The following is a 21,903-nucleotide window of genomic DNA, read 5'->3' on the forward strand; positions in this document are numbered from 1 at the left end:
TTAGGAGAAATAAGTAAACAATCTGAAGATGGAAGTCTTCATAGATCCATAGTGTGGGGTTATTTCCTTAACTTTGAAAGATATTATAAATTATATTTTTATATGCATAACACAGCCTTTATTCTGAAAAATCTCAGAGCACTTTGACAAACTTAATTAATATACAAATTATACACAAGGATCACTTCACTAAACACTGAAGTGCAGCCATCTCTAGGGTGGAACTTGGCAAACATATGACAATACAAACTCTATATAAATGTTTTGCAGAGGAAGCAATACCTTCTGTAACTGCACTGAAGGGAAAAATTTGGTAGACAAAGTGCTATTATGTGAGCTTCAGTTTGGCTAGGGCACAAGAGTTAAACATTTTTGTTTTTTGAAATATTACAAATTGAACTTCATTTTTACATCTCATCCAAAAGATAACACTTCCAGCACTATGCTGGGGCATTGGTTCAGTGCTATCTCAGAGCAAGTAGTGCCAGCTACTGACTCAAAAAGCCAAACAGATTTATTTGTGAGGGTTCAGTGTGTACAATATACCTTAATTTAATGGTTCATTTGAGTGAAAATATACAAGGAAGGAAGTGTGGCTACCCACTGATCTAAGAAGAAAACTACCATACCTCAGAAAAAAATGTAAGTCTTTTCCCTATAGCCGAATAGGAAATGCACTTCAAAATCTCTATGCAAATAATTATTCAGAACAGAAGTATTTATCATAGTGGTATAAAAACCTTTAATTAAGAGATGCGGGAATAGATGTTCTTCCTTAATAATACCACAAATTTCAAATGCTTTCTGAGATACAGCATACTAAAAGTGCTTACGGCTTGAATTTGCTCCCTATTCTTCAGCTTTCAGCAGTAACCATACTATAAAATCAGATAGGTGAGAGATGCTCCAATTTTGTGCTTTTGTTGTCATTCAGGAAAACTGAACACTCAGGACTCTATCCTTGCTGCACTGATAACCCAAATCTTGACTTTCACAGCATTATGTCAACACTGTTTTGTAACTATATGGCAAGGATTTCCCAGTTGCAACTTTTCAAACTTTTCCTAGTAAAAATTATGTTGATCATTAACAGTGTTGCCAACTTTAATGTATACCTCAAATTTCAATTCCACTAGAGTATAGCAATAAAAAAATACAAGTAAGGAAGCACTAGAAATGCTTTGTACACAATGCACTAAACTAATGTTTTAATTTTTATTTTAGGAAGGACATAAAATACTGGATGGACTTAAAGGATTTGTTGAAACCAGAAAGCAAAACAGCTCAACAGCCAGCTTGTAAAACAATTCAACAGGACTGGTATGAAGGAAGACAAAAAGGTTGGCAGAAAAATGGCCAGGTTATTACAGAACTAAACATCTCCTTAAAAATAAACCCCAAAAGAATATGAATAAATACTTTGTCTTCGAGTATGTTGATTCCAAAAAGTCACTGGCCACCTGAAATGCAATCTGCCATACAAAATACTTGAGCTCACTAATTCAGAGTCTCACAAAAGGGTTTACGGATCTGTGAAGCATTCACTTATATCCCATAACTCTATGGGGTTCTGACGGCTTTAAGTCCATTGTTATCTTGATATATCAACTACTAGATACCAGAGGCCGTCTGTAATTGGTTTATCTTCCACAGAGTAATGAAAGGTTGTAACTGAAGCTAAGGTAGGTGAAGTCCAGATTCAGACAAAGACAGGAAGTATAGGTCATAAATCCCCCCAAAAAACTGCTTGTGTAAAAAATATGCTGTAATTGTTTGACCTAATATCAGACAGCAAACCTTTTTCACTTAAAGTTATAAGCTTTCTAGTGAGAGAAAGAATTCATGGCGAATAGTAATAACTGCACTTTGGACTTAAGAGTGTTTTTCATCCACAGATCTCAAAGTGCTTCACAAAAGTGACCTGCTTTATAAAGAAGATTGACCTGCTTCTGGTGTTCAGATTGGACGTTAAGAAATTTGGGAATTCTAGTCAGAATAGTAAGAGTGACTTGAGACTTCCATGAAGCTGATGACCCAAATGATGTCTTCTTAAACAAATACATTGAGACGCAGTGTGGCTTAAGATCACTGAGATCACTCAATGTTCTTTAAAGATTCTCCCACATTGAGGTAAATCATGGCCACAAGGGAGGCCGATTGGCCATGATTTAAAGGCCTGATCAGTGCCCACTGAAGTCCATGGACTTTGCATCAGGACCTAGAAGTAGTGACTGCCAGTATCCGCTGAATCTATTTTAGTCTATCCAGTAAAACCACAGCATCTTGAGTTCCTTCAATCACAAAAAATATTTTCATTTGAGTCCGGGTAATAAAAAAATATAGATTCTGCAGTTGCTTAGATAGAGTATGCTGGAGTTTAGAGAATTAGAGAATTAAAGAGATTCTAGCATCAATATAAATTGCAGTAGTAATTTACAAACAGAAACAATTATTCTGTAACAATAAAAGAGGAACAGTTTTCAAGTGGCATGGGCACTAGAGTGGGACTCAGGAGACCCAGGCTCAAATACCTCTTCCTTCACAGACTCTCTGTGACACCATGGGCACTTAGGCTTGCTGTACACTTAAAATTTAGATCAACCTAGCTATGCTGCTCAGGGGTATGAAAAACAACTTAGTTAAGCTGACCTATCCCCCAGTGTGGATGTGGCTAGGTCAATGAAAGAATTCTTCTGTTGGACTAGCTACCACCACTCACGGAGGCAGATTACCTACATCCGTGGAAAAATGATGTAGGAAGCATCTACACTATAGTGGCATTATGTGCAGCTGTGCCACTGTAGCCCCCATTGCATAGCCATGCCCTGAATCTCTCTGTGCCTCTTCCCCATTTGTAAAATGAGGAAAATAGTACTTCATGACCAGTGCTCAGATGCTACTGATGGGGCCATAGATTTACATAGGCTTGGAGGGATTAGATTGTTATCAGTAAATGTTGGAAAATGTCGATTTCACCAACATACACAAACCAATGAAAAGCCATTTCCATCAATGATCATCTAAATTTACTATTAGGCAAAGAAAGAAAAATGCTGCTTGAGAACTTAGAGTGTGATTTAAGGATATTTACTTTGTACATTTTGACATGTGATGTTGATAGATTGTGTTTTAATGATTGTAAAGCTTTAACTTTAGAATCTCAACATCTACTATCATTAAATATTTATTCTCTGTCCCCCCTTAACTTCTCACAACTGTGAAAATTTAAAATAAATAAAAATAGAAAAAAAATGCTTAAACCCCATAATTTTACCCAACAATGACAATTTAAAATTAATAAAAATTTCAAAATAAACATTGATATTATCCATCAAAATTATAAAAAAATAAAATTGAACTCTGCCTAGTCTAGATAGATAGATGTGCTATTAAAAAAAAAGCATAATTCTTTCAGTTTTGGGTTGTTAATACAATCTAAGATGTTGTGTACACACACACATGCACGCACAGCCAAATTCTACTTTCAACAGCAGTGGCATAAATATTGAGTATTTTCATTCAAATAATCTGAGTTGCTTTGGATTTAAATTGGAATTGCGGAGAACACAATTTGTCTTTTTAATATTTAGCAAAAGTTAACTATTAGTGTTTGCTTTTTATTTACCTTACACAATAAGAAACTGAACTGATTTGAATTTTGCTGAAATGGATGAATAAAATACTTCATAAAAAAAAGTAATATTAATTTAAAATGCATTTTGTAAAGGATAGTGACGTGAAAAACGCTTTAAATATATGTAGACATTACTTCATTTTAGTCCTGGGGGGGACTAGCCATCATCCCGGACATAGGCAGCATGTTGTGGTTGGATCCCCGCTGATCCTAGCAGAGCCACTACTAGGCCCTTGGCCCAGTGGAGTAGGGAGGACCCGGGTCCCCCTACCCTAGGCCACCACCCTCCCCCAAGGGGCAGCCCACTACCCTGTGAATCAGGGACGCCTCATTGCCTCTGGCCACTAAGCCTGCCTACCCTGAAGCCCAGGGACTCCTCATGGACTCTGGCTGCTACGTCTGCTTACCCTGCGAACCAGGGTCTCCCTCAGAGACTCCAGCCACTATGCCCAGGTACCCTGCGAACCAGGGAACCACTAGTGACTCCGGCCACTAGACCTCGAGACCCTGCGAATCAGGGACCCCCGACAGACTCAGGCAGCGAGGCCTTGACCCCGCGAATCAGAGATTCACCACTGACTCTGAACCTTAGGTTTTATTGCCCTGGGATGCAGGACAATCTTGCCAGTGTAAGTCCATCGGGTATCCTAGCCCAAAGAAATGAGCGCTCAAGGGTTGGGGTGTACTCACCTCACACTAGCTGGAGACCCGCACCCTGTCACAATTACATATAATTTTGACTCTGATTCTGGAAAGACTTATGCATGTATTTAACAAATCCCATAAAACGTAGGGGCTGTGTTTCATAGTAAGCAATGGCCACTAGAAAACTTTGTGAAAAAACAAGCTTATACAAATGAGAGTAATCATTATGCATATTGAGGAGCTTTCCTCACATCAAATTTGCAGACATTTTGAAAATATTTTTTTCAATAGAAAAAAAGTCTAAAAATTTAAAAGACCAAAATTTAAAAGACCAAGTCTACAAAATTTCACATTATTTTTCTTTATTTACTAGTTTTCACAGAACAGTTTGGTTTTACTTTGGTCTCCCTTATCAAAAACCCTCATTAGGTCAGAAGAGAAAACAAATTTAGTGATTTGGTTCAAGGGTAAAGTGTGTTAAAATGTTTACACAGTGTAAATTACTGTAAGGTGAATGCACAAATAGTTGAAAGACAGAATTCAGTGGTTCCTCATGGGAGGGTGTACCTAGAGAAGTCCCCAAGGGGTCAGTCCTGGGTCTGGTACTATTCAATATTTCTATTAATGATTTGGATTATGGAGTGGAGAGTATGCTTATAAAATCTGAAGATCACACCAAACTGGGAGGAAATTAGGATCAGAATTCTAAGCAACCTTGACAAATTAGAGAATTGGTCTGAAAACAACAAGTTGAAATTCAATTAAGACAAGTTCAAGGCAGTACTCAGAAAAATCAAATGCTCAACTACAAAATGAGGAATAATCGACTACGTGGTAGTACTGCTGAAAAGGACCTGGGGGTTATAGTCAATCACAAATTCGATATGAGTGATGCAGTTGCTAAAAAGGCTAATATCATTCTGGGGTATATTAATAGGAATGTCAGATGTAAGATACAGGAAGTAAATGTTCCACTATTCGGCTCTGATGAGGCCTCAGCTGGAGTACTGTGTCTAAAATCTGCATGCTACACTTTAGAGAAGATGTGGACAAACTGGAGAATGTCCAAAGGAGAGCAACGAAAATGATAAAAGGTTTAGGAAACCTGACCTAAGAGGCAAGATTAAAAAAAAAAACTTTGCATGTTTAGTCTTGAGAAAAGAAGACAGAGGACAGTCTTCAAAATATGGTAAGGGCTGTTATAAAGAGAACTGTGATCAATTGTTCTTGTCCACTTAAGGTAGAACAAGTAGTAATGGGCTTAATCTGCAGCAAGGAAGATTTAGGTTAGACATTAGGAAAAATTTTCTAACTATAAAGGTAGTTAAGCTCTGGAATAGGCTTTTAAGCGAGATTGTGGAATCCCAATATTGGAGGTTTTTAAGAACAGGTGGGACAAACTTATGTCAGGGATGGTCTAGGTTTACTTGGTCCTGCCTCAGCACAGAGGATTGAAATGGATGACCTCTCAAATTCTGTTCCAGCCGTATATTTCTATGATTCTATGAAGCCAACACATTTGGGACTATTTGCCTGTTTGGAGCTATTGCCAGTGCAGAATTTCTGGTACTTTATCTTTGCATTTTTTCAGTAATTTTTGAGAATGAAAACTGCCTTTTCTACCGGTTAATTATGCTTTCCACTTGCTGAATAAGTTGCAAACCTAAAGTTTAGTGAGGCTGCAGCATTAGCAGTTGCTGTGTTTTGTAGCACACAATTGTGTACCAAACTGAATATAGTGGTTGATGCTGTGAGACCTACCTCCCCCCCTCCCCCTTTTAAAAGCCCGACATTCAAGGACCTAAAGAATAGTCAAGGACACACTTGTTGGGTGTTGTAAAAACTATTACTCATTGCAGAGAGTTAAAAAGGTTGAGTGTAGCATAGTTTTCAACAGAAACGTTTGTGATTTTTGTTTTCACAAAATTTTCAGCTCTACTCCACTTCACAAAAACACCACATAATTTGGCATAATTAGCAATCTTCGAAGTTTCATCTATACTGGAAGGAAGAGTTGTGTTAGCTAATATGTTTTACTTATCACACTGTTAAACACCACTTAACATCTAGGACAAGCAGTGTGTTACTTAAAACATGTTAGTTTACGTGTTTTCTAATACAACTCATTTTCCAAGTACAGATAAAAGCCTGAGAAGCCCATGACTGGAACAAGAAGGGTATTTGAACAATTGTCTGGGGAAATCTATGCGGCATATGTCCAACCTTATGCCTTGCTTTGGACAGTACGATTACTGTCTTATTCTTAAAGCATTAAATTCTCACACAAACACACAAAATGTGTGTGTGTGTTGGGGGGAGAATCACATTTGCTAGGAGATACTTATGGTGGCTCTGAAGTCTGAAATGACCTACACAGAAATATTCTGTGATGCAAAAGTACTTTCTGACTCTCAAGTCAGCTGCTTGCTTATCATATCATTTGTTTATGGAAGTTCTGTGTCAATGTTCTGCTCTATGAATGCAGATAGATAGCAGTCAAAATGTTAAGAAAGAAACTGCACACTTTTCAGAGCTGAATGGATACTTACTTCTGCTTTTTTACGTGCTTCCATGGCTTTCATAAGCATCATATGTTGCCTTCTCCTCTCTCGTTCCTAATAAAGCAGATAAAATTAGAACAAGACTCAACCACAGTTATAAAAGTGTCTTTTTTATTTTAAAAACTCAGTACAAGTTTAGCATTAATAGACAAGTCACAATAAATACTATATATAGGACAAGAATGGCCAAGTCTGTGCATGTTTTAGTTCAGGTTTAGAAAGCAAATACAAGAACAATCAAAAGCAAAAAGGTAAAGCAATGAACATGGAGACAGTGTAAAACAGAAAGCATACAGCTTTACTTATGGTCAGTTGTGATGCTCCTTCATAAGCTGGCAGAACAAAAAGCATAATGGTTGGCTGGAACAGGTCAGTTACCTTACATCTGCTATTAGAAAGCTTGCAATTACTAAATGAATAGCCAATTGAACAGAAGGCTGTATTTCTGATCATTTAAAAATATAGTGAAAGGCTGAGTTGAAAATCATTTTAACTTCATGTTTAATTAAAATCTTGCTGGAATCCAATATGCCACCAACAAATAAGTATGCTGAATTTATCTGTATTGAGACCAGTTTTACTTAAACTAGCCATGGTTCATACGCAAACATGAATAAAATAGGATATTCCTATTTACTGATGCCTGTTCCTCAATGCAAAGCCACAAAGGCTGCGCCACAGATTATGTTAACAAAGTTAAATGGAACATGACTTATTGTACTACAGAAAAAACTAGATAAGTTCCTTAAACTTTAAAGTTCTAAGGTAAAATCCTGGCCCCACCGAAGTTAATAGGAGTTTGTCATTTACTTCTATGAAGCCAGGATTTCATCCCTAATTTCATTTTTAGATTAAAATATTATGCATTTACCATTTATTGAAAGCTAGTATGCTCAGCACTGGACAAATCTGGGGAAAGACATGGTCCCAATTTGTACAGTAATTCTAACCCAATTTGTAGTGTTCTAATCCAAAATTATATTAAAAGCTTTATACTGAAACCCAACAAATGGGATAAGACTTGCAAAATTTGTACAGTGATTTCCTATTAAAGATAAAATGCTAATTTTGCATAAATTCATCACTGATTTTACATAATGGTCCAACTCATGTTGTGACATCAGTAATGTAGATTTCCAATCAACAGCCTCATATATGGATCACAGAATTCAATTTATAACACGTCTGAGACAAGTCATACTTTTTTCTTTAATAGACAAGACAAGCAGATGTATGCAATGCACTGTGCTGTAAAGCCATGCAGCAGTATGTAATATGACAGCAGCCAGTGCTACATTTTATGCATTGCTATGACAACCATATCACAACCAAATCACAATGCGGTGTTAGATGTACAAAAATAAACATACCCATACCATATCTAGTCTATGCCTCTCCAACTCCTGGGAGAAAGAGTTGGCACAACATTATGAAACAGAAATCACAAAGTCGTAAAACCACTTTATAACCCCCACAAAGAGACCCCAATACCAAAGAAAGTCAATAAACCATAAGATGAAAGAAAAATTTATGCAGGAATCAAAATCAGAAATTTATACCAAAAATATTTTGAAGACTTTTCCCCCAAATAGCTTAAGCAGAAGTTAAAAATTAGCACTTGCTACTGTTCTGATAACTGTATGCATACCAACCTGATGTTTCAGAAGAACAGCCTGCTGCCTTCGCATCTCTTTTTCCTTAAACATAAGAACAAAAAGGTGCTTCAAATACCTGACAAATATTATTTAGCAGTAAGATGCAATTTTTTGAGCCATGCTAAAATAGGAAGAATCTGCATTCTCTGTCTCTTTACTCCTTTATTTTCAAACACTTCACATAATATAGGAACAGTTTATGCTACCAAATCTACTGAACTGAGCATCAGGAGATGCCAATAACATTTGGCTACACTGAGAGTGCATGATTTCCAAATACAGCAAGTAAGTTTTTCGGCACTGATAGGGATAAATGGGATATTTGACTACAACGTTACACAAGTAGCAGCAGAGTTTTCCATTATACTCAACATAAAACAGAAGCGACACTGTACGCAGTGCTATTACATAAGGGTTTGGTGAGCACGTCTAGAACTGCTCAAGCCAAGCATAAGGTACGGATAACTCTAGTATTGACGCTTCTATTTATTTATTTTATATTATATATATACACACACACACACGCATATGCACGTATATATGTATATGCACACAGACGCGCACGCACACATATGCACAGTACTTACTCTACATTTCTATTACAAATGTAATACCTTATGAAAAAACATTCTGCCAAACCTACAGTTCATATATTAGTTCACAATTATTATGCACAATCACACAGTTTTTATTTTTGGAAAATAAAAACTCTGATGCTCATCTAAACTAACCTTTATTCGTTTCTCAGCCTCCAATAATTTGGCATTTGCCGCTTCTTCCTTCTTTTTCTTTTTAGCCTGTGCATGCAAAACAGGTCTCAAGGTCATGCAACAACACCACTAAAACTTGAAAATAATCTCAGACTAAATAAAACTACATGCCTCACAAGGTGCAAAACAATACCACATATTATGTGTACATTATAACAGATTTCTTCCCTAGTACACTTTGCATTATCAGTAAGTTCACAATTAACTTTTTTTTTCTTTTTAAGGCAAGCCAGAATTATGAAGTCACATTCAAGACTTATTTTACTTGGATATTTGTAACCAAGATACACAACATATAGGAAAATAGTTATTTTTTAAATATTGTTGGAAAGAGATTAAAATTCTAATCATTATATAAAACGCTATATAAAAAACTTTAGCAATCAATGGTTTACCAGTTTTTTCCATTTTAAAATACATATTTGATGTAACTGAAAATGTTCAGTTGAAGCCAATGTAAGGACTGCTCATCAACACATTTTCGGAATAATATTCCCATCCATTTAATTTATATCAATATCAGTTTTAGTATAAGACAACTGAAACCAAAAAGAAATCTGTTGTCAGACAGGTCAGAAATGATGATCTGAAACAGAAATCTTAAATTTAAATTCCTTTAATTTAGTTGTATGTGACATGGCTACATTATATGAAGCAACCATCTGCAATATGGAAGCTTATGTCTTTTAAAAATAGATCATGCACATTTTTGAAGATCAGAATCATGCTGTTCAAATATCAACTTCACAGCCAAATGTTAAATATTTTCCTTCTTTGTTACTGTAATCTAACTTTTAAAAACAAAGTTTTAAATCCATTCCACAGTCAGGAACTAAATTCCATATAAGGCAGACTGCAATACTATTTTACTCCCTGATTCTGCAAATACATATTTTCTTAACTATAAGCATGAGTATTCCTTTTGTTATCGATGAGACAACTGTCGTGTTTAAAATTAAGCATACGGAGAGCAACTGCAGGAATGAGACCATAGTTTAAATTATGGATCAATATTCTTAGAAATTTCTGAAATAGTGAGACAGTTAACAATTTGAATCAAGACTGTGGAATTCCTGATGTAGACCTTACTTTAATCCAGTGGCAACAAACATGCAGTTAAGACTTTTTTCTTAATTATAATGTTCTTGAAACGTATGAACACATTTAAAAAAAATTATACTTAGTTTATTGTTTCTACCTCTAAAATTTGCTGAGCCCGAAGTTCTTTTTCCATTCTGATTTGTTGAATTCTCTTAATTTTTTCCTGCAAGGGGGGGAAAAACATCTTTTAACCCTTTTAAACAACAACAAAAAGTATATAAAAGATTTTTTTTTTTTACATGAATGAAAAAAAAAGTGAGAAAAGAGCCATAATTATTTTTAAAGGAATGAGCACGTGTACATAAGTACACTTTTTCTGAATCTTACACACATTCCAGTTGATTATTTTGAACTACAATTGTCTGTGTTTGGTATTCTACATTAACATTAGCAAATATTTGATACATCTCTGAAAGCACTGAAAATGGAATCTATGACTGTGGGTTTATGTTTAGGCAGTCACAACAGTTTTTCTATTATACTAACTTAGAGAAAAGGAAGCACCCTGATGACCGCACAAAATATACAGTGTAGGCCAAATCCTGGCTTGCAATGGTGGAGATGTGTAGGGATGGGTAGAAATAGGGGCTGTGGTGCTCGGACACAGTCTGCTTATGCAGGGAATGCTGGGGGCTGTGAAATCTTCATTGCTCCCTGCTATCTGTTGCTTAACTCTTGCAGACATCGGGGGCTGGGAGCATAGCCATTCTTGAACCTTCACTGATCAGGCTACCTGGCATATTGCATGGCCCAAAGTACCTACCCAGTAGCAGCCAATATTTAGCCTAGCCATATCTGATCTGGATGAAGTATGCACAATTAAGTGCTGTATACTTTTATTTCCACTGAAAACTAGCCTATCAAGATGGATAGTCTGAGTTTGGACAACCTTACTTGTATTTCTCAGAGGGGTGTGTGACGTTATGCGCTATAGAGTAAAAGTAAATAAATAAGTAAATCTGGAAAACAGTCGCCACAGCACTTTCAGTCATGGTCATTCCCAGAGACTTCAGCATGCCTGTGAGCTCCTGAGGCATGGGAGGAGCCTAATGCAGTCAGTGTACAGTTTTATTTTACATGTCCTGTGTTGTATACTTTGTGCCTTGTAAAAAGAGATAGTATGTGCTGCAATTGAAAATGTTACGGCATCCTATTTAAGGGTTTACTGTCTCAGAACAGCTGCTTGAGGAACATCAATTAAAAGAGCAGAGCATGTCTATGGATGGATATTCTGTTATCTGGACAAACAGGAGAAAATATGAACCACAGAACTCAGGGCATAGCAAAGCCCTTAACTTATTCCAAGGGATGTCAAAGCAGCTTTCATCAGGCTGTGTCATACAGACAAGCATTCAAATGGACATAGTATCAAGGCACCTGTAAGAGAAAAGTCTTGAGTATGATATGAGCCATCAATTCTCTATTCTGTGTGTTGGAAATTATGTCACCACTGTATTTTTTTGGAGTCTCCAGAGAATAAATATCTCATGAAGAGGAGTCAACTTCATCTCCTCTCAGGGGCATGGTGAGAGTTCCTGCACAGTACCAGAAGTGGGCTCACTATGGTTGGAACAGTTTACTAAAAACAATATTATGCCACCTCTATGTTCTCTACTAAAACTTTCTAAATTTCAAATATGTTAAAAGTCACTCCATTTTCTGTGCTGGAGGCTAAACACATGCCAAAAAAGACTAATTGGGGGGGGGGGGGGAAATCCCCTCTTAACCATACCTTGACCTCCCAGGAAAGAGAAGTGTGAAAAGCACAAAATTAATCCTCTAGAGTCACCCACAGTTTTACCACCATAAGTATATTTAATTAGATTTCTTTAAAATGTGTCTATCCAAAGCTCAAACATCTCAGCTACCCTCAAATGTCACCATACCGCCCAGGGACAGAGGCAGTGAGCACAGATCAAAGAGCTTAGTTGCAGAGTGCCCTGTGGATGAAATTCTGTTCTATGAGCAGGCAGGTAGTTGCACTCTGCCCTAACTGCAGTTTCCAAATAATATTAAAGGTGTAGCCCCAATGTAGAGTGCAAAATGGCAATCCAACCTCTCTCTTAATACTACTGACTGCACTATCTCAACTGGAAAATCATTCCACCAATTCACTAATCTCTCTTAAAAAAAAGAAAAAGCCTCTTACCTGCTGTATGCCATAGTCATATTTAAACAACACTTATGTCCCCTCATTTTAATCTAACAACTTCAAGTAGATCAAGTTGAATTAAATACACTTAGTTTAGGGACAATAGCACTTCAAATCTTAAAAATTACCATTTTGTTGCTCTCCTCATACGCAAACCCTCTCCATTCCATTTATTATCTTAGTATCCTACCCTTATTCTCTCCATTTTAACAAACTTTTTCTTCAACTAATGTGACCTACACTGCATATTTCACAAACATGGTACCAATATACTCAGTGTTTTTTGTATACGTTAGCTAGCATAATATCCTCTTGACACAAGCCAACATACTCTTAGCCTTTACTGTACTACAGAGAGGACTAAAATTTTATATGTTGAGTTTCTCATTTCAAATCCTTTCCCTCTCCTTTCTTTACTCATTCAATTCTATTTTGACTATACTTAGCCACACAAAAAGGAGGACACTATGTTGTATGTGTTAGGTGAAACAGTCCTTTACCATGTAAAAGTTTCTAAATGCCATTATCTGAATAAACTGATTAAGTTAACTCAGACTGAAGAGGTTTACTCTCATGCACACAATTGCCAGTATCTTCAAATATTACTTTAATAGGTAATCTCTTTCTATTAACATGTTTGGGTTTTTTTGTATTCATGTTTACTAAGACATTGAGGCCAAGATTCTGATACTACTACTCATAGTGATTGAGTAGCACCTTACTCTGTGAGTGGTCCCAACTGATTCCATGGACAACACAAAGAATAAAGTACCATTCATCATTGGCAGAGATGTTACAATCTGTTCCATGGTTCACTAAACACTACTGCCCTAATCAGAACTGCTCAACTGCATATACTGCTAAGTCAGAGGAGACTCTAGGTGAAGCGGTAGAGTCTTACGTTTTTGGAACAAGAGACTTATGTCCTTTTTCCTCTGTTACCATGACCCTTGCTGGGTCCTCAAACTATCCTGTCTGCCTCCCCAGGTCCCCAACTACAGTCTCTTGCCAGTCTCTGTTTAAACTGGGGAAGTCCCAGTCCAAACAGGGCTGCACTGTGGCAAACTTTAGGAAGTCTGTTAGACAGGGACAGTGTCTCCTTAACAGTGAGCAGTTCTGTTTCTCAGTTAGCTATCACCTGTAAATCTTTCGTTCTCCTTGACCCCTTGCCCAGTTTCCCATTCACTTGGCAGCAACAGGGCAATCACAGGGGACACGTAGAAAGAAAGATATGTACATAGTTATCTGAAAAGTGGAGCGTCTATTCCACTGGACCGCATTAGGTATGCCAGACTGTGCCTCCCTGTGAACATTATTAGGATCATGACTTGCTGGAGAATCTAGGGCAGATTTGCAGGAAAAGGCAGATTGGGGTGTTGAGGAAAGGAGGCAGGGCATGTGGAGGGGAACAGGTGCACAGGGAAAGTGTCTTCTTTATGCTAAACTTTAGTTAGTAAAAAGTTTCAACATGGATAAAAGGTTTCCCTTACATTACATCCCCACAACCCAATAACAATATCCCACTAAACTCTCATTCCCAGCCTCCCTAATGTACAGACACCACACAGAGACATACAAAGGTGTGAATAAGGGGAGTCCCACTGCAGTGAGCAACTTTGCTATGCAAGTTTGTGCTTTGTTCTGTCTGTCACAATAGAGCTGCTCTCCCACAGTCTTTACACATCAGGTGCATTTAAAAAAAAACACATGGAAATCCCTATCCAAAGCTGTGTTAAGTTATAGTTAAGGATGTTCAAGAGTACATTTTCTATCTAACGAAATCACTACAAGGAAATCACCACTTAAGGCAATATTAACATTCACACCACAGCTTACCACCCAAAAATCACATTGCCCACCAAAATTAATTCGGATTCCTCGTGTCTACATAAATCTAATTTTCACTTCCAGCATTCACACACTGACAATGTACACTAACAAGGTTCTCTGAAATCCCATTAAACTGCATAACCTTAACTCTGACCTCTTTTTTTAATTTTTCTTTTTTTTTTAGGTAGAAACAAAACAGCACACAGGTCTTCATCACAACTTGGTGGCATGTATTTGTTACTGAGGTCAGAGTTAATGCTGCTCATAGAGAAATAAATATTAGAATTCTCAAAGTTTTGAAGTTGAAGTGTGCTTCAACAACAGAAGGATTGTGTTGTTACTACACAGGACCCAGATCGTGCTATGCAAGAACTAGAGCTGGGCAACATTTTTCAGACAAAATGGGGTTGGGGGCAAAAAATACAGATTCAGTGACAACAAAATGTTTTTTTAATTTGTGTCAATTTTGCTGAAATGTTCATTTAGGAAAGAAAAATAGAAAACATATCAAGATATTTCAACATTTTCAAAATGAAACCTTTTGATTGTTTCGTTTTAATGATATTTGTTTTAAAATTGCCTTAGAATTGATTTTTAAAATGTCAAGGACATTTAAAAAATGGTCAAAAATTTTATTTAACTCAAATTATTTTTTTTTTTATTTGACTTTTTGATTCCCTGAAAATTTGAGAAATGTTGGTTTTCGGTCAAACCCAGGTTTTTTTTTTTAACTACTTTTTGAAATTGCCAACAAATTGAAAAATATGTTATTCAGCCAGCTCTAGTCAAGACTGACTTGTAATCATTTCTAGATGGTGAGACGATCAGAGCATACATTTTTTCATCCCCATTAATGACTCCCCAAAGCCAAAAACAAATACAGAGAGATCTGGGTTTACTTGTTTCCTGTAGCACCTGAATGCACAGTCCTGTTATGTGAGACGATTCTATAAATAATATAGGCTGACCTCACTTAAATTCGGGTTGAGCGGCAGGCACTTTTTCAGTATGCTGAGCAACACTCGAACACAAGCGCCTTTTTTTAAAAAAACAACTGAGCTACAAATGCAATTGATCAGCAATACACCGTTATAAGTAAGCTCCCTGGGGCAGGGACAATCATTTTGTTCTGTTTCTACAGCACATAGCACAGTTGTGTCCTGGTCCATGACTGGGGCTTCAAGGCACCACTGTAATTTAAATAATAATAAAATCTATAGCAGAAATTGACCAGAAAGGCAGAAATTTATATCAATGTTCACTCTCACAGGTTACAATCAAGATATGGTATCAAGAATGTGATAACAAATCCCGCCTTGCACAGATATCTGGTGAAGCCTGTTTAAAAAGTGCAAGGTATTTCATCTGGAATACGTTCCACTGGCTCCATGGTTGGGTTTTATTATTGGATTGAAATGGAAATCTCAAGTAAACGCTGACTCTTCTTTCCACGCACAAATTAATTAAGGTACTTTTGTGTTTCATTTTCTTTATAAATCAAAGAAATATTATAACTGTACTGCACAATACAAGGACAGTCAAAGAAATGCTGATCAGGATATCCTGACAATCTTAATAAAGTTCTCTATCAAAAAATCAGAATGCCTAGGTTTTAACTATAAACACACACAATTTAAGCTTCTACACAAGCAGCAAAGTTTCTATATCAATATGAATACAGAACTTAAAATAGCGCAAACAGCAATAATTTAAATACTTTCTTCAAAAACACAATGCACACCACATACTATTTCAGAAATTAACGTGTCCAGTTCACTGCAGGGAAAAGAATGAATGCAAAGAAACCCAGTAAAACAATTGTTTTTAGAATTTCAGGCTTCAAAAGCATTCATTTAATAATTCATTTATTGGGATATTTGTTCAAATGATGAAAAACCTGCTTCCACAAGTAGCTTAATTTATTAATGGCTAAAATATGAAAAATCTTCTTGCTGTTGAAAGTATTACATATGGTTAAGAGCATTTGCTATAACAATAACAATCCAAAATCACTGGCAGTTTCCTCTCTAGCAGTTTTGGCTGAGCTATTTTGATGTTTACATAAGCAGCTATATCACTATTTCTTTTTATAGAGCCATAGAGTAGTTGAGCATATAACTAACTGGAGGGCCAGCTGTGCAACCCTTATTCACATGTGTAGTACCACTGAAGTAAACATGATCACGTAAGGGACATATTCACCAACATGAGTAAGGGCTGCACAATCTAGTCTTTCAAAATAAAATACAACATATGTTCTTTATAATTAGATAACTAACAACTTCAAATTTTAACAAGTACACTCTATAACCTATCAAATATATTGAAAGTATGAGTTTAAATAAATAAATAAAATACAGAGCTTATTTAATGAATACACAAAATTTACCTGCTGTTTCATTATCTTTATCTGTTCTTTTTGCTTCCGCTTTTCTTCAGCAGCCATAATAGCTACAAGTAAAACAAAAAATGTAACATCAGCAGAAAATGACTGAAGAACAGTAACCTAATCTCAACAATTCTAAAGCTCATCTGCAACTATGCACAATCTCTTAGAGGTTTACTATTTACCTTGCTGTTTTTTTGCTTCTTTGGCAGCTCGAGCCTGTTCCTGCTTCTGAAGTTTTCTCAAAAGCTTTATTTGTGCTGCTTGCCTCGCTATTTCTGTAACACAAAGAGGAAATATTAAGCACATAGTCACAGCACTGTCTCACATAAAAGATCTAACTTATGTGTTCAGGCTTTTTCACATAAAGAATGAGGAGACAAAGAAAATAGTGAGTTTATCTTGCACATATTTATCCTGAAAATGTTTAAATATAGAATTCTTATACCAGGATATCTTTTATAAACAAATACCTCTAACAGCTTCTCAAATGAACATGGATGCTTTCTGTTATCTACACAAAAATTATGTATAATTCTGAAAAATGAAAATAATTCACTTTCAATCAAGTGATAACATCAGGATAAAAAATTCTGACCCACCTCTTTGTCTCTTTATAAACTAAACTATTCCATATAAACGTCTAATCCTTTTTGAACAATCCCAGGAGAGAGGGTTCAGATAGCATGTACTACACAGTACACTCTCATAAGGTTAGATTTTGCCACTCTTTCTCATGTTGATTACTCTTTCAATACTTCCATTGATTTTAGTGAGATTATTTGTGAAGTAAGGTGGTACTGAAGTGAGTTAAATTTTCAACCTGAGTCACAGACACATTACATTTGTTCATTCTTGTTATTTTCCCTTAATCTGAAAGATAAGTAATTTAGACTAGAAGTATATGGCTGCTCTCTGTGTATGACAAAATGTAATAAAATTTCAGGGTACAAGACGAGGATGTAAAACAGCAGAGCTCACAATGAGTGACATAATAGTGAAGAGGTCTACTGGTTAAAAAAGAAAAAAAGCAGAAAAAGTTAAAATGACAGTTTATGGACGGTTTATCATGTAACCAAAAAGAGGAAAAAATGTAAGTGTATTTTAAGAGAATACATCAGTATTTCATGTAAATGCTAATGAAAACTGAAAAAAAATCAGATCCTTTTTCTAACACTGAATTACAGAAGGGTGCTATTTGAAATGCCTGAAAAACTTACGTTTTCCAACAAAAATAAGAGATGGAGTATAAGGATTTAAAGATGCAGTACAGACAAAAATAATTTTTTAGCAGTTACTCTATACATAGGGTGGGATTTTCAAACACATTCAGGACTGGTGTAACTCTGCTTCCACTGAACTCATTGCTTAAACTCCATTTGACTTCAGTGGGAACAGAGTTAGGCCAACACTAAGTGCATTTTCGTGTAGCCATCATAGAATCATGGGGGTGAGGGACAAAACAAAACAAAAAACAAACTAACTTACTTATAACTTCTCAAATCTTTTGTAAGAAAAACCTGGCCTTACACTGGGTATTTATGAAACTAAGAGTATTGAAGGTCTTGGACTTCTGGAGACTGTTCGTTCAAGCTCTGGAATTTAAGGATAGGAGTTTTTATGCAGTCAGCTCTCAGTGCCAAAGGATGATCTGAAAGAACAGACCCCTCTACTTCTTCACCACAAGAACTCTATTTTGCATAATTTGAATCAGAAATGAACCTGGAGCTCTTTTAATCTCTTGAAAGACTGGTAAAGGAACCAGTCATAGAGGACTATCTTTTTGGTGCAGTAGGAATATTCAACTGAGACATTTGGGCTTGATTTAAAAAAAACAAAAACAAAAAAAAACAACAACCCACCACCAATGATGTGCAATTTAGTTTGAGTTGGGGATTGGTCCTGCTTTGAGCAGGGGGTTGGACTAGATGACCTCCTGAGGTCCCTCCCAACCCTGATATTCTATGATTCTATGGAACAGCAACAACTACAATAGCTTTTTATACTATTTGACTACACCACACAAGAATCCAAAGTAAAAGACAAATTAACTTATTGACAGAGATTAAGCTACTCACAGAAAATTTACTCCAGAAATGCACACTCTTTAGAAGTATGCACATGTGTCAACTTGTGAAATTGAACTATTGAAATGAGAATTTCTAGAAAGGATGACGTGTGCCCTGAATCACACGCCAAATACTTATTAGTATACTTTTCTACCCACATAAGCTCCAGGAGATTGCCTAGCTCCATAATGTTGACCACACAGTTGAGACACGTATTTAACAGTAGAAGAAGCGAAAAGCCCTGAAGAGCATCGCTCTTTAGAGGAGTTTACTATCAAAGAACAGAAGTTACAAGATTGGTAGGAAATGTTTCTCATTCTTGGGATCCCATACACAGAAACTGCATTCTTTGGATATTGAAAGGCAGGAGTAACTAGACAAGGAAATGTGCATCTAAGAAGCTAGTCTTAAGAAAATATTTTTGCAGTACTACCATGCCAAAAGGAAAATAGTCCTTTATATCAGTTTTGCAATGTTTTACTTGTCCTTCCTTTGGGAAAACTATTTTTTTAAATAGGTGAATAAAATATTTTTTATTACCACACCAGTAACCGAGTGAGAGGAGATTTTATACCAGGACTAGTAAATTTTCATGATGATTTTCTAAGGAATATTTACACAAAGTATAAAAAGTTATCATCTACCCATGCAGGTATTTATAACACACACTGTATAGGTATCTCGCTGCAGAATATGAATGTCCGACAAATTCTTCGAGTAAGTAAATGTATGGCCAGAATTGGTATATGCTTAAGAAAAACTCTGGATGCCACCCATGAAATGAGCCTGGAACCCCCCTATTAAAAACACTTTTTTCTTTTAGATAGCCTGACATATCCAAATACATGGAGACACAGAACAGTTGATAGGGAGAGTGCCAAAATGCATCTGATTGGACTAGCAGTTCCTAGTCTATACCATTATTAATTAGTAAAGATTCTGAAAGATTGAGATCACAAGACATTAGGTTGAAATCGATATTACTCTCGATGCTTGAGAACCTGAGTGGGGAAAAGGAAGCCAAGGTGGACATTAACAGGCATAATAGGTCCAATACTAAATATAAAGAACCTCCTGTAGCCATGACAGGGCTATGAGAATCATCTGTCCTTGAAGAATGGAGAAAAGCAGACAAGAGAGTGCCTCCAAATACCTATCTGCTTGCATGGCCTCTTTCAGTGTAGTATCTGGACACCTCTATGAAATCTCAAACAACAGGAAAATTTGCAAACAGGGCACAGGGAGGGATATCTTTTACTAATACAATAAAGTCACTAGAGAGGAAATAGTCACTGCTGAGGAAATACACCCTAATTTGCTCTCATGTTGCTATTGTAGGTAGAGGGCTGAAAAAGGAGGCATTGTGGTCTAGTGGTCGGAGTGCAAATCAGGAGATCTGGATTAATTCTGGCTCTGAATGGGCAAGACACAACCTCTCTAGCATCTGTTTTTGCATTTGTTTTTGCACTTCACAGGGGTGTCATGAGGCTTACGCTGTTAATATTTGTAAATTGCTTTGAGATTATCAGATTGAAAGCAATATACAAGCAACAAGTACTATGGTGCTGAGTGGACTCTAATGAGATAGAAAACGATCTAGCTACCTTACCTGATATCCAGCCCCAAGCAAAAAATACTACCTACAAAAGGTATCTTTAAAAATGCACCCTGTTTGTTCAGGTAGAACATTTCAATCATCTCCAATGACTGGCTCTTTGTTGTGTAATGCTCTTTGCAGGCACAGGGGGAAAAGGCACAATGAATCTCACAAAGAGGTAGTCAAGGCTTAGATATTTTATGTATGAATCCTGTGCAGCACAGCAACAGACAGCGTATGTTCACATTCACCATATAAGCCAGATCAATCATGAAACCCAAGAGGAAAAATAACCCTGAGCCGTAAGAGAATTTTGTAGAATATTAACTTCTTTTAGGAAAATGTGATGCAATTTTGAAGTACAGCACTGGGATGAAGGTTACATGCCTGATGCTTATTTTTCGGATCAGATTCTCATATCCGTGTGTATTTTAAAAAAAACTGTCAGTGGTACCCAGATGTCCGCTATTACATTGTATAAATTTAAATAAAGTTAATATTGCCCAAGCTTATTCATTTATTACACACACACACACACACACACACACACACCCTCCCACCCTTTACACCTCTCTTTAAAGCACGTTTATATCTACTTGGCTTTAAACTGAAGGTCCACGTCACACTTTTGACAAGATTTCAAAAAGCAACTTGCAAGGACATACAGTAGCAGAAAGAAATGATAATACTTGCCTTTAGGAAAATGGAACATCGTTACTTTCAGGTTGTGGAAACTATAACAAATTTCTTACCTTGAGCTTGCAACTTCCTTAACAGCTTTGCATCAGTGTTGTCTAAAAATTCAGTGCTACCAACATTTGGAGGTCGGCCTTTCCGACGCCTCATTCTTGATTCCTCTCTAGCACGCTGTCTATCTGGATTTGGCGGTCGTCCTCTACGACCTTCCATAGCTCTGATACGGGGAATGACTTCCTCTTCTTTCAGAAGACACCACTGCATACCCTTTTAATTAACATATTTCATAGCCATTATAAATAAAAGTGAAAAGAAAACAAAAACATACATCCACAGATCTGGTCATACATGCAAAAATGCATATGTCTATATATGTAAATATATTTACCCAAAAACATGAAAGTTGGTATTAGAATGACAGTGGTGACACAGAGCAATTGCATAGGTATTGTGGGATTTATCAAAAGCATTTCTACAATTTACCACTAAAACTTACAAGATCTCAAAGCTAATTTACTGAGTGAAACACCATTTGTTATTACATATGTGCCACTACTATATTGCTTCTAGTTCTCTCTTACCTAAATAGCCCATTCCTCAACTTAGTAGATTAGGCAGAAGAACAGATTTTCCCTTAGCCTATAAACTTCAAATTTAACTACTACGCCTGCACTTATCCATTAATCAATGTGATGTTTAAAAATCTGACAGGCTATATGTAAAAACCATTCTGAAATTTATAGAATATAAGGAAAACAGTAAAAGCAGGAGAACGGATTGTGATTTTTACTTGTGACTTTTGGAGGG

At 36.4% G+C, this 21,903-nt stretch overlaps 1 protein-coding gene across 2 annotated transcripts in view; it reads right to left on the reverse strand.

Moving 5' to 3' along the window:
• The window catches only part of BAZ2B (bromodomain adjacent to zinc finger domain 2B), a 255,923-nt gene that overhangs the window by 64,553 nt on the left and 169,467 nt on the right, over nucleotides 1-21,903 (reverse strand). For both annotated transcript variants that reach the window (XM_077829691.1, XM_077829690.1), the window contains 8 exons: nucleotides 21,153-21,363; nucleotides 16,920-17,012; nucleotides 16,738-16,799; nucleotides 10,464-10,529; nucleotides 9,227-9,292; nucleotides 8,493-8,537; nucleotides 8,217-8,243; nucleotides 6,829-6,894 (listed from right to left, as the gene is read on the reverse strand). In XM_077829691.1, the coding sequence (XP_077685817.1) occupies nucleotides 6,829-6,894; nucleotides 8,217-8,243; nucleotides 8,493-8,537; nucleotides 9,227-9,292; nucleotides 10,464-10,529; nucleotides 16,738-16,799; nucleotides 16,920-17,012; nucleotides 21,153-21,363 (636 nt within the window). The remainder of the gene's footprint in view (nucleotides 1-6,828; nucleotides 6,895-8,216; nucleotides 8,244-8,492; nucleotides 8,538-9,226; nucleotides 9,293-10,463; nucleotides 10,530-16,737; nucleotides 16,800-16,919; nucleotides 17,013-21,152; nucleotides 21,364-21,903) is intronic.

The sequence above is a fragment of the Eretmochelys imbricata genome, chromosome 11 (genome assembly GCF_965152235.1).
Source record: "Eretmochelys imbricata isolate rEreImb1 chromosome 11, rEreImb1.hap1, whole genome shotgun sequence".
NCBI classification, from domain to species: Eukaryota; Metazoa; Chordata; order Testudines; family Cheloniidae; genus Eretmochelys; species Eretmochelys imbricata.